Here is a 13376-nt window from a genome sequence, read left to right as displayed (position 1 = left end):
GTTTCTTGATGTTGGGATACTGTATTCCATGTTATTGTGTATGTCGGGATACTGTATCCAATGTTGTTGTTGATGTTGGAATACTGTATTCCATGTTTTTGTTGTTGCTAGGATACTGTATCCCATGTTTTTGTTGATGATGGGATACTGAATACCATGTTTTTGTTGACGTTGGGATATTGTATCTCATGTTTTTGTTGATGATGGGACACTGAATACCATGTTTTTGTTGATGTTGGGATACTGAATACCATGTTTTTTGTTGATGATGGGACACTGAATACCATGTTTTTGTTGATGATGGGACACTGAATACCATGTTTTTGTTGATGATGGGATACTGAATACCATGTTTTTGTTGATGATGGGATACTGAATACCATGTTTTTGTTGATGATGGGATACTGCATCCCATGTTTTTGTTGATGATGGGACACTGAATACCATGTTTTTGTTGATGATGGGACACTGAATACCATGTTTTTGTTGATGATGGGATACTGAATACCATGTTTTTGTTGATGACGGGATACTGAATACCATGTTTTTGTTGATGATGGGATACTGCATCCCATGTTTTTGTTGATGATGGGATACTGAATACCATGTTTTTGTTGATGATGGGATACTGCATCCCATGTTTTTGTTGATAATGGGATATACTGAATACCATGTTTATGCTGCTCGGATACCGTATCCCATGTTTTTGTTGATTTTAAGATATCGTAACCCATTTTTTTGTTGATTTTGGGATACTATAACCCGTGTTTTTGTTGACGTGGGGATACTGTATCCAATGTTGTTGTTGGGATACTGTTACAGTATTCCATTTTATTGTTTATGTCAGGATACTGTATCCAATGTTGTTGTTGATGTTGGGATACTGTATTCTCTTACCTCAGACAAAGATATCCAAAGTTTTACCGTTGTGAGATTTTTCTATCTCACCCTAGGTTAAAGACAAGCTACACAACACCTTTTTAGGTGCCCAACAATTGTATGACGTCTCGACAACAGTATCATGACGTCGTGGTAAAAGTATTATAACGTCACGACAACAATGAAATGACGTCACAAAGATGGTGAAGACGGCGACTCATTGAGATCATGTCATCCTCGCTTGCATAAGTGACATGTTTATTAGAGACCACGTGGTACATGGGGTAAGAGAAAAAGAATCATTCACCCTCTTTGGGGTGCCACATGAGATCTCAACCCTCGGGATAAGATTCTTAAAGGGACAATTCAGTCTAAGAGAACATTAAAATTTGTACATATATCGAAAAAATCCAGTTCTGATGGAAATTAGATCAGTCGGTTTTACTGTGATATGCCAGAAAAGCCCATGGTGGTGAAATGCGAGTGAAATGTTCAAACCCGCTCGCTGTCCGCCATTACACATTGTGGTCAAACATCTTGTATGCCGAACCCTGCCCCTTGCTCGTAGAGTAATGCTACGTTTGTCTAGAACTGATTTGTAATTACAACAGTATTAATAATAATACTTAACAATGACGTGGAATTTGTCAATATTTTGTGTTATATGTTTCATAAAAAATATAGAACAATACATGTATGCCACATTTTGCTTCTTAGTTATGTAACAGAATTAGTCTGGGTGAATTGTCCCTTTAAGCTGTCAAACACTCGGCACAGCCTCATGTTTGACAACTTAAGAATCTTACCCCTCGGGTTGAGAGGGGTTGAGATTCTCCTGTCCTACCCCAAGGGGGTGAAAGATTCTATTATTCCATATTTTTGTTGTTGCTAGGATACTGTCTCCCATGTTTTTGTTGATGATAGGATACTGAATATCATGTTTTTGTTGACGTTGGGATATTGCATCTCATGTTTTGCTGATGTTGGGATACTGTTTCCCATATTTTGTCAATATTTTGATACTATATTGTATCTCATGCTTTTGTTGATGTTTGGATACTGTATCCAATGCTTTTGTTGATGTTGGAACATGTATTCCATGTTTTTGCTGATGTTTGGATACTGTTTTCCATGTTTTTGTTCATGTTAGGATACTGTATCCCATGTTTTTGTTGACTTTCGTATACTTTATCTAATGTTTTTGGTTATGTTGGGATACTGTAACACATATTTTTGTTGCCATTGGGATACTGTAACGGCTGTTTTAGTTTGGAAGTTGTATCTCATGCTTTTGTTGATTTTGGAATACTGTAAGCCATGTTGTTCTTGATATTGAGATAATGTAACCCATGTTTTTGTTGTTGGGATACTGTATCCGAAGTTTTTGTTGTTGCTAGGATAATGCATCCCATGTTTTTGTTGATGATGGGACACTGAATACCATGTTTTTTGTTGGTGATGGGATACTGAATACCTTGTTTTTGACGTTGGGATATTGTATCTCATGTTTTATTATTGATGTTAAGATATTGTAACCCATTTTTTGATGATGATGTTGGGATACTAAAACCCATTTTTTTGTTGATGTTGGGATACTGTAACCCGTGTTTTGTCGATATTTGGATACTGATTACCATGTTTTTGTTGTTGGTAAGATACTGTATCTCATGTTTTTGTTCATGTTTGGTACTGGGATCCTGTAACCTATGTTATTTTATTGTAACATACAGACGACGAAAGCCGCGATATGATTTAAGATCACAGGCCATTTGGGCCAGGTGACTAAAAAACAGTATACTTACTAAAAGCTTCCACGACTTTTGCTATTTTATCGAGCTCCTCTGGACAAACATCAGGACAGTGGGTAAATCCAAAGTAAAACAATACCCATTGTCCTAAGAAGTCCTGATCTGTCCTATCCACTCCATTATGGTCCGTGAGACTCCAGGGCTTTCCTCCTATCTCTACTTTTCCTGTGCTCTCAACATTTTGCTTGATTTTACCTAAAACAACATTAGCCCATTATCTGGTGGGTGGTTTTTTTAACAATTTTAAGGGTTAATGTACAAACATACTAGCATATGCTTACTTTAATGACTATTACAATGCTATAGTGCACATATATATTCTAACTAAATATAATCACCGATCCTAATCGACAACTCACCTATCTTTCGCTTCTGATCCATTCTGTCAAATAAATAGAACACTATACCACACACTCCAGTGATCGCTAACACACCAGCCCAGGCAGTTTTTCTCTGTCAATCAGAAAACACACTTTATTCTAATTCTAAAACACACTTTATTCTTATTCTATTGACTTCCTATATATCACATAAACTTCCCCCATTCTCATTTAATTCATGTTGCCTACTTCAAGGAGATTTCTTTTGTTTGCATATGTCTGAATATTGTACTGAATAAGTAATCTTATGTTTTAATTTTGTTGGTTTCCTTCACATTAGATTAATGAAACAACTTTAGAAAGGTCCTGTTTTCAAAATAGCCAGTTCTCTTATTGAAATTTCCTGTGTGTGGTGCATTGCCCATGTCTTTATTGTCACAAATCTATAATGTATTCAGATTTAGGTCACTTGTTTTTTGGTTGTTTTTTATGGCTCCTCAAAGTTGTACCTTTCAGAAACTGTCTAAGTGATGATAAAATATCTATAATGTGAATACTATGTAAAATATTAATGACAAGAGGCCCATGGGCCTTAATGGTCATCAGACTATAAGCACAATACAACATGTTTAAAGATTTTAGCCTACAATACGCGTCAGGTGGTTAATGTTAGCCAAACAACGCCAGTGTCAGGGTCTAATCACTTCCACCAAATTAGCAACCGGTGGAATCTGGGATGAAACACCGGCTGACACCGGCTCAAAACCTGTGTGGCCATTCATATACCGACACCGCGCAACACGGGGATTAGTGAAACAAAGGACCCTGTTAATAATTGACAGGTCACTGTATGGTACATCGATGTGTTATCTAGGTCGTTATTTACCTGTGTCTACCCTATTCTATAGCCATGCTTCATGAGCTAATAATTTTGTAAAAAACGGATGAAAACCCAATATTATACATTATATTTACCTAATACGGCCAGGCTTGTAATTATAGGAGTTTTATATATCTTGTGAGTAACATGTTTCTTGATATCAAAGGTAAATGATGTCTAGTTAAACAAAAATATGCATTTATTATATATACTTATAATGTATAATGTACATGTACACCTACCCCAAACTCTTAAAAATCCGCTGTGTATATTGTAATCTTGCAACAGAAACAAAGTTCTTAATATGCTTCTAGTTGTACAATTTAACATGTAATTATGAACAAAAGAACATTTTGTATTACAATGAATTGCACCACAGCTGAAACAGAGAGGGTTCGTTTCGAATAAAGTTTCGCGACGAGAGATGGTTACACCATGCCGAAAGTTTCTTTGATGTGGTCACAGCCCCCGTCACAGGTAACCTTCACCAAATCACCGACATTCTGTCGAGAATTGAGAGCCACTCCCACTTATAATTGCAAATGCATGGCGACTTTTGACTGGTTTAAACTTGTGCTCCTGGACCTTTGATTGAAATTGGATTTCATCAGGCTCACGTACATATTGTAACATTTTAAAAATCAAAATTGCTTGCATGTACATTAGGGTACCATACAAGTCAATTCATTTGAACAAACTTAGAAGCCCTTCATCCCAGCATGTTACATGCCCAATATCAGTAACTGGGCTTTCAGGTTTTTGCGAAGAAGTCGTTTAAAGATTTTAGCCTATTTGTCCACTGTGACCTTCAATGAAGGTCATTCATTTGAACAAACTTGGTAGCCCTTCGTCTCAGCATGCCAGGAACCTAATATCAGGTCTCTTAAGGCCTCTTACTTATTCACAAGTTGTTTAATGGCGCCCCCTGGATTTTAGCCTATTTGACACCTGTGACCTTGAATGAATATCAAGGTCATTAACTTGAACAAATTTGGTTGCCCTTCATCCCAGTATGTTATACGCCCAATATCAGTACCCTGGGCTTTCTGCTTCTTGAGAAGATTTTGTTTAAAGATTTTTAGACTTCTTGACCTCTGTGATCTTGAATGAAGGTTAATGTCATTCATTTTAACAAACTTGATAGCCCTTCATCACCGCAAGCCACAGTCCCAATATCAGCTCTCTAAGCCTCTTAGTTATTCACAAGAAGTCGTTTAATGATTTAAACCTATTTGAACCCTGTAACCTTAAATGAAGGTTCATTTGAACCAACTTGATAGACCTTCATCCCAGCATGCCACAGGCCTAATATGAGCATTTTTCCCGCATAAAATTTCATTGGAAATCCACTGGAATTTCTACTGGAATTCCATGAAATCCTGGGATTTCCAGTGGAAATTTTCAGTGTCACTGGAAATTCCAATAATTCTAAAAAATTCCAGTGAAAATTCCACTGTCATGTAAAATCCAAAAGTAAAAATAGAATTTCTTATTAAATTATAAATAAATCAATCATTAAGCTATTCATATTTTTAAACTTCAAACCTTAAATTTAAGAAATCCGGAATAACTTTGAATACTAATAGAAACAAGAGGCCCAGAGGGCCTGTATCGCTCATCTGGTTTGTAATGTCAAGAAGTGTTCTGAATACAGGTTCATTGTTTTTTTTCTGAAGGAATTCGAATATTTACCTCTAATTCTCCGATTGGACCCATCCCGCCTACCCCCAGGGGGTTAAAGCCAAAATCTGTACAAGTTCTGTACCCCTACACCCTCCCCCCCCCCCCTAAGGGTGGTTGTGGCCAAATTTGGTCACAATCCATGCACAACTCTAGGACAAGTAGCGATTTATAGGATTTACCTCTATTTCCTCTATTAGGCCATGCCCTTCCTGACCCCGGGGGTCAGAACCAAAATTTATACAAGTTATGTTCCTCTTCCTCGAAGGATGTTTGTGGCCAACTTTGGTTATAATTCATGCAGAACTCTAGGACAAGTAGCGATTTATAGAATTTACCTCTATTTCCACTATTCGGCCCCGCCCCTCCTGTCCCCGGGGGTCAGAACCAAAATTTATACAAGTTCTGTTCCTCTTCCCTCAAGGATGTCTGTAGCCAAAATTGGTCACAATTCATGCAGAGCTCTAGGACCAGTAGCGATTTATAAGATTTACCTCTAATTCACCTATTGGGCCCGGCCCCTCATGACCCCAGGGGCTCAGAGCCAAAATTTATACAAGTTCTGTTCACCTTTCCCAAAGGATGTTGGTGGCCAAATTTGGTCACAATCCAAGCAGAACTCTAGGACAGGTAACTCTTTATAAGATTTACCTTTAATTCCCCTATTGGGTCCTGCCCCTCCTGCCCCGGGGGGCCAGAGCCAAAATTCATAAAAGTTCTATTCCCCTTCCCTCGAGGAAGTTTCTGGCAAAATTTAGTTTCAATCCATGCAGAACTCTATGACAAGTAGCGATTTATAGGATTTACCTCTATTTCCCCTATTGGGCCCCGCACCTCCTGCCCCCAGGGGGTCAGAGCCAAAATTTATACAAATTTTGTTTCTCTTTTCCAAAGGATGTTTGTGGCCAAATTTGGTCATAATCCATGCAGAATTCTAGGACAAGTAGCGATTTATAGGATAACCTCTATTTTCCCTATTGGGCCCCGCCCCTTCTGCCCCCGGGGGGTCAGAGCCAAAATTAATACAAGTTCTGTTTCTCTTTTCCAAAGGGTGTTTTTGGTCAAATTTGGTTATAATCCATGCAGAATTCTAGGACAAGCAGCGATTTATAGGATTACCTCTGTTTTCCCTATTGGGTCCCGCCCCTTCTGCCCCCGGGGGGTCAGAGCCAAAATGTATATAACTTCTGTTCCCCTCCCCCAAGGTTGTTTATGGCCAAATTTGGTCACAATCAATGCATAACTCTAGGACAAGTAGCGATTTATAGGATTTACCTCTATTTCCCCTATTGGGCCCCGCCCCTTCTGACCCCGGGGGGTCAGAGCCAATATTTATACAATTTCTGTTCCCCTTCCCTCAAGGATGTTTGTGGCCAAATTTGGTCACAGTCGATTTATAAGATTTTCCTCTATTCCCCCTATTGGGCCCCGCCTCTCCTGGCCCCGGGGGATCAGAGCCAACATTTATACAAGTTCTGTTCCCCTTCCCCCAAGGATGATTCTGGCCAAATTTGGTTACAATCCATGCAGAACTCTAGGACAAGTATCGCTTTATAGGATTTACCTTTATTTTGCCTATTGGGCCCCGCCCCTTTTGCCCCCGGGGGGGGGGTCAGAGCCAAAATTTATACAATTTCTGTTCCCCTTCCCCCAAGGATGTTTGTGGCCATATTTGGTTACAATCCATGCAGAACTCTAGGACAAGTAGCGATTTATAGGATTTACCTCTATTTCCCCTATTGGGCCCCGCCTCTCCTGGCCCCAGGGGGTCAGAGCCAACAAGTTATGTTCCATTTCTCCAAAGGATGTTTGTGGCCAAATTTGGTTACGATCCATGCAAAACTTTAGGACAAGTAGCGATTTACATTATTTTGAATAACGTAAGAGGCCCAAAGGTGTCTGTTTGTAATACCAGCAACTAATTATAAAGGTGGATTTATCAGTACACTAGTTCTTTTGTTTACGTTTTTTATTTATTGTCCCAAATTAATAATAAAACATGAGGAATTGAGGGATTCTATTTAGAAATATGATAGTACAGCATTCCTTTGTGAAAGACCTTAGCGGCCCCACGTGTTTGTGACATGACTATTTGAGCGGGAAACACAGAATGTGAAACATCTGGCTGGCGGCCATATTTGTTTACGTCTTTCAGCTGATTACAGAATGTAAACAAACGAATATAAACTGCTTGGCCAACATCGAAAGAAGGTAGGATGTTTGCACGAAGACACGAGGTTATTTATTTTTTTGTTTATTGTTACAATATACCATCGATCTTCTCAAACTCTAGCTGGTGAACACCACTGTAGGGCAACTAGTACGGCAATGATGTTTTGATCGAGCACCGAGCAGGTAGGTTCCAACTTGTAGAGTTTAAATACATTACGTATGGTGTTACAAACCGATATTCAGCACAAGTGTTAATTAGATACCCTACCTTGTATTAAGATCGTGATTTGACGCAAAGTACTCCTATTATCATACAATTGTGACACTTACATACAGCTTGATGCGAGTTCTTAGCAAATAGCAAATGCTTCTCGACTTTACATATCGTGACTGCATTATGCAAATTATGTAGTGTTGTGCTTGTCGGTAAAATCGAGAAGCGTTCCGAAAAACCAATGAACATGGCGGTGATGGTTAAAGTAAGTGAGCTACACAATGTTTAAATGGAGTTTCTACAAAGTACGGGTCTTGACACCTCCAAAGGAGATTGTGGATGAACACAGTAATGGGTACTATTTACCACCACAAGCGTAGATTTTGTGATTTTGGCTTGGTTTTTGACGTACCCATTAGAGGCGAGACGACATTTCGACCGGACAGGAAATGTCTACCTAGCATATTTTTTCGTAAATTTCCAGATTCATCAAGCCATAACTTTGTCAGAACTTGGCCAATTTTGCTCATCAAGCACTTACTGGAAAGATAAATTATTTCTCTTTAAGGTAAGATATGCGTCAATGGTGTATATAGCCCATTTATTTAAAACATCACGTTTTTTTAAAAAATAGGTCCTTTTTTCTCGACCTAAGAGTTCATACCCTTGATACTATAATATAAGTATGTATGTATACTGTTGGTTAAAAATTTTCGTGCCAGGTCCCTGTGGGCGTAACGTCTTGGTTTCTTGATGTCCCTTCATCGTTTTTGAAATTACGTCAGATTGAATTTCGTGCCCGTTAATAGCCGATATATTATATTATTGTCCACTGTACATGTACAGTACCTTTGTATGGCGATGATAATTCTCAATATTTCCTTCTACTTTTAGTTTCCGTTTGATCTATGTTAAACCAGATGGCATATCACGCTATGACTCCAATCTGGTCAAGCGTATATTTATATATTGTCACTGCCCTTTGATATGGCTATTTATATATTGTCACTGTACACATGTACAGTACCTTTGTATGGCTATTAAACCCAACGTAATGATAATCTTAAACCAGATGGGCAATATCACGCTATGAACTCCAATCTGGTCAAGCGTATGAATATTTAACGTTTCCGCCACGTCACTGACAATGTAAGGAGTGTATACTTACGCCTATACATAACGGTCAAATAATCTTAAAAAGTTGTTTTAAAATTTATGCGTTCTATGAAATCTAACAGTATTATCGTGTTGACAAAATAGCCTGTATTAAAAAAATATCATCGCATAATTTTCAATTGTTCGCTTGTTTTAAAACGTTTTGTGTTGAACTATATTCAGAATCTAATGCTATGGCTGTTCCGTTTATTAAACTTGGTGACATCAACACTAGCGCAAGCGGGAAATTCAAAGGATATACGTGCATAGTTTTGAATTTGAATGATCGTAATGGAAATATAAGTAATAAACTGTTACCAGAATGGACATAGTTGATATGAAGCCCATCCGGAAGGAAGATAAATAGAATATTTATTTTCCTTCCGGATGGGTTTCATATCAACTGTATGTCCAATCTGGTAACAGTTTATTGCTTAAATATTAACATTGGCAATTACATGTAGATTTTGGTGTGCGAATTATTTCTTTAGAGTTCAAGAGGTCATAAAAACACCGAGTTTAAGTCAATGTGAGAATTCATTGAATAATATCAATGTATTCTTAAAATTGAAGAAGTATATATATATCTTTTTCTTTCATACCTACTGGCCTCAAAATAAGTCGGCAAATCGAATCTGAACGAAAAATCTAGCTGTGTTTTCTGTCATGTGTGATATTCAAATGCATTTTTTGAAATATAAGAAAACAGAAAATAAGATATTTTTTGGTTTGGTTGAAACTTATCATACTCATCAGCAATCACTACATACCATGAATCATGGTATCATCCGTAACGCCAGCAAATTAGTGATACAAAGCACGGTACCGTGGTCTTCATGTCGCCGAAGCGATACCGGAAACGGATCAAAACATCGTTGCCGTACTAGTTGCACTACAGTGATCACGGTACCGATGGAGGATGGAGTTACGGTAAGTTCAATTCTCCTACCTGTTTACTTCATTTTGAAAGCATGTGGATTCAGTAAAAACACCCAGTTTATCAAATAAGTTAGACCTCATAAACGTTTACATAGCCGTGCTTTCTTTTTGAATGGGCTTGGAAATTATTTCATTGCCGTTCACTTGTAAATTTCAACATCATTTCCAATTTCAAATCACAAGAAATTTTACACGGCAGGGGGTTTGAATGTTATAAATCAATTCAACATCCAACACATTATATCTGGACACAAGTTTCATTTTAAAAATATGGGACTTTGCATATCATCTTTCACTTCTATCCCCACAATTTTGTTTTGTGGTGTATATATATATATATTTATTATATTTTTTAAACTTTCGTTTATTCATCGTTACTAATTAGATTGGGAAATAATATTTGTTTTCTTGAAAACATGGGTGATGAATTAACATTATTAACTTAAATATGTGAGTGTGATTTGGATGCTCATATTCAATTATATTGTTTGTTTTCATGACATTTTTGTGACAAGCAGGTATGATGTATTAATGAGTAATCCTTTTTACACTTTGCTGTCCAGCAGCCATCAGTCAATTAAGTCCTGCAATTCAATCTATATGTGTATAGATTCACATAAATGTGTTTCCATACAACCAGGTCATATATATATAACCTCATATTTTTTCTTTCATTCAAATTGCAGATCAGTGTGTTATAATGATCGAGGGCAGACTGGTTAAAGACATAACATTAATTTGCCAAAGGACCTCTTTCACGAACAATGGAAATTTGCCCCTTCAGTACTTTCTGAGAAATAGCGATAACAAGAATTGTTAACGGACGGACGGACCGACGGACGGACGGACCACGGACCACGGACAAAAAGCGATTTGAATAGCCCACCATCTGATGATGGTGGGCTAAAAATGTAACCAAAATTTTATTTGTTACATTTTGCCTACATATTTGTGATCATAATATGTAATTATTTATACTCTTCAGAAAATAATACAGTTTTATGACATAAAACATTATTTTGATACCTTTTTGGATCAAAAAGGGAACCTTGTCATACACCTCTGCTGGGCAACTTTAATTTGGCCACAGCACAGGCCCCTGAGACCTTTTGAATTGAATTTTTTACACGTATTTCAAGGGTTTGCATTAATGTTGCTACATGTAATATTTAGTTTTCATAAAATTGGTTCGTGGGCAAATTTCCATTGTTCGTGAAAGAGGTCCTTTAAACAGGTAAATATTAATAATGGGATGGGGGGGGGGGGGGGGGGGGGGGGGGGGGGGGTGGTAAATATTAATAATGGGATGGTGGTAACATGTGAACATTTAAATATTTTAAGATGACTGATATACACAATGTATGATCATTGTAAAATAATAATTTTACTATCTAAACATAACCTTTGCTTTCTTTTTTTGTGAAAGTAATATTTCATTGAGACTTTCAATTTAAGTGAATTACACTGAGAAAAATGTCATTTATCAGAATGGCCGTAGGGTCACTGGGGTGTTGATCAGGGGTCAGGGATTGGTCACACCTCTTTTGTTTACTTAATTATCAAGCGACTGCCTGGTATTTTGGTAGTTTAGTAAAACTGTACTGGGGACAAACAGGGCAGTTTTATAGGGGCATGGCGTCGGGTAAAAAGGGCACAGCGCGGCACCATGCGTACATAAGAACACTAAAATAATTTAGTTCTACAAAGGAGAAGGTACGTTAAGACTCGAATATGGCCGCAAAATTAATTATCCAGTAAAGAGCAGCGTATTTTGCCATATAACAGTTGAATACATTTGCTAACACATTACATCCCGAAAATATCCCGCATGTGCCAATTATTTTCACTATGACGTCATCAACATGCAGTTTCCCGCCATTTTTCACATAAATCCTTGAAAAATCATACTTTTTGAGTGGTTTTCTCTAAAAATGAATATGGCCGCCTTCGTGGAGCACAAAGAGATTTTCACACGTCTTATGTGTATCGTGTATTTACGCATATCAATGCAAAATATAAAGTTGGTCCAAAGTGGCGGCCAAATCCTTTTCAAGCCTTTTCTAACCTAAAGATGATGAATTTCTAGCAAAATTTGGCGAGAATAGGAAAATCATCAAATTGATGACGTCATAGGTGATGCACATCGTTTACATGGTTATAAAAGTTATGTTTTGATGAATGGCAAGTATGAGAGTATTTATTGATGTGAAATTGATGTGGATCAGAGTTAATATTTTTTCGGCCTGAAAAATTAAGGCCAAATACTGGTCCTGTCATATCTACTCCATTAATCTAGCCATGTGTGAACTTCTCCTGAGTATACTACTGTGCCATATGCATTCACACTGAATCCATATTGCACATCCTATTTTTTTTCTTTTCAAAATACAGTAATTATGAAGGGGAAACAGTCAACAAAAACAAATGTATAGCTGATGACTGCGCCTCATCAAAGAGACTGAAAATCCACAGCTGTCATCAAGCCACTTTTGCAGGTAAATATTTCAATCTATCCTGGTTGCAGATTGCTGTTGCTAGCAATTATGTAAAAATATGGCATGGTATAAAATTAAAGCAAAAATTTATTTGAGCCAAACAAAACAAATAAGACATTTTAATATATCCATCAAACATTACTGTTCCTGCACATGTACATGTAACTATCAAGTCTTTGTCTTTTTTTTTTAGGCTTTCACTGCCAGGAAAAAGGAATGAAAAACAGCATGTAATGGACTTGCACTGGACAGTGATGAAGGGGAAAAGATTTGGACAGGATTTCATTGCATTGACATATTGAGATTTATATTATAGACAACATTGTGACAAAACCTGATGCCAATGTTTAACAATGTACACGTTTTATCTCTGAATACAATGCTGTGTTGTAAATATTGAATATTTTGGCCTACCTATAGTATTATAAAAGTACTGTACTTTTTAGTACTTTTTCTGGATGAAAAAAAAAGGTCAAAATAAGTACTGTACTGAAAAAAGGTAAAAAAGAGTACAGAGTGTGCTTTTTTGTACTTTTTGTACTATTTTAGTACTTTTTGGCCTACCTACAAAAGTACTATAAAAGTACTGCACTTTTTTAGTACTTTTTTGGATGAAAAAAAAAGTACACATGCATCGGTCATGTGTGCTTTTTTGTAATTTTTTCCTCCCACAGAGTACCTTTTTTTATTTCTTTCTGTATGGTGTAAAACAATAGAGTGTACTAAAAGCATGCTTTTATGAGCCTGTTTTAGTACTTTTGTACTTTTTTGACTCATTTTGGAACCGGGAGTTAAGTTTGGTTCCAAATTCAGTAAAAAAAATGTACTTTTTTT

The 13376-nt window shown here is 37.1% G+C and overlaps 1 protein-coding gene across 1 annotated transcript in view; it reads right to left on the bottom strand.

Annotated features, from left to right (window-relative positions):
* LOC138316560 (protein SCO1 homolog, mitochondrial-like) overlaps nt 1-13376 on the bottom strand; it is an 81748-nt gene that overhangs the window by 45836 nt on the left and 22536 nt on the right. Inside the window, exons 3-4 of the mRNA XM_069258244.1 lie at nt 3047-3140; nt 2682-2882 (exon numbers count right to left, since the gene is read on the bottom strand). Coding sequence (XP_069114345.1) covers nt 2682-2882; nt 3047-3140 — 295 coding nt within the window. The remainder of the gene's footprint in view (nt 1-2681; nt 2883-3046; nt 3141-13376) is intronic.

Source organism: Argopecten irradians, chromosome 1 (genome assembly GCF_041381155.1).
Source record: "Argopecten irradians isolate NY chromosome 1, Ai_NY, whole genome shotgun sequence".
In the NCBI taxonomy this organism is placed as follows: domain Eukaryota; kingdom Metazoa; phylum Mollusca; class Bivalvia; order Pectinida; family Pectinidae; genus Argopecten; species Argopecten irradians.
The sequence above is the reverse complement of the archived record's forward strand: the minus strand, read 5'-3'. Positions and strand labels throughout refer to the sequence as shown.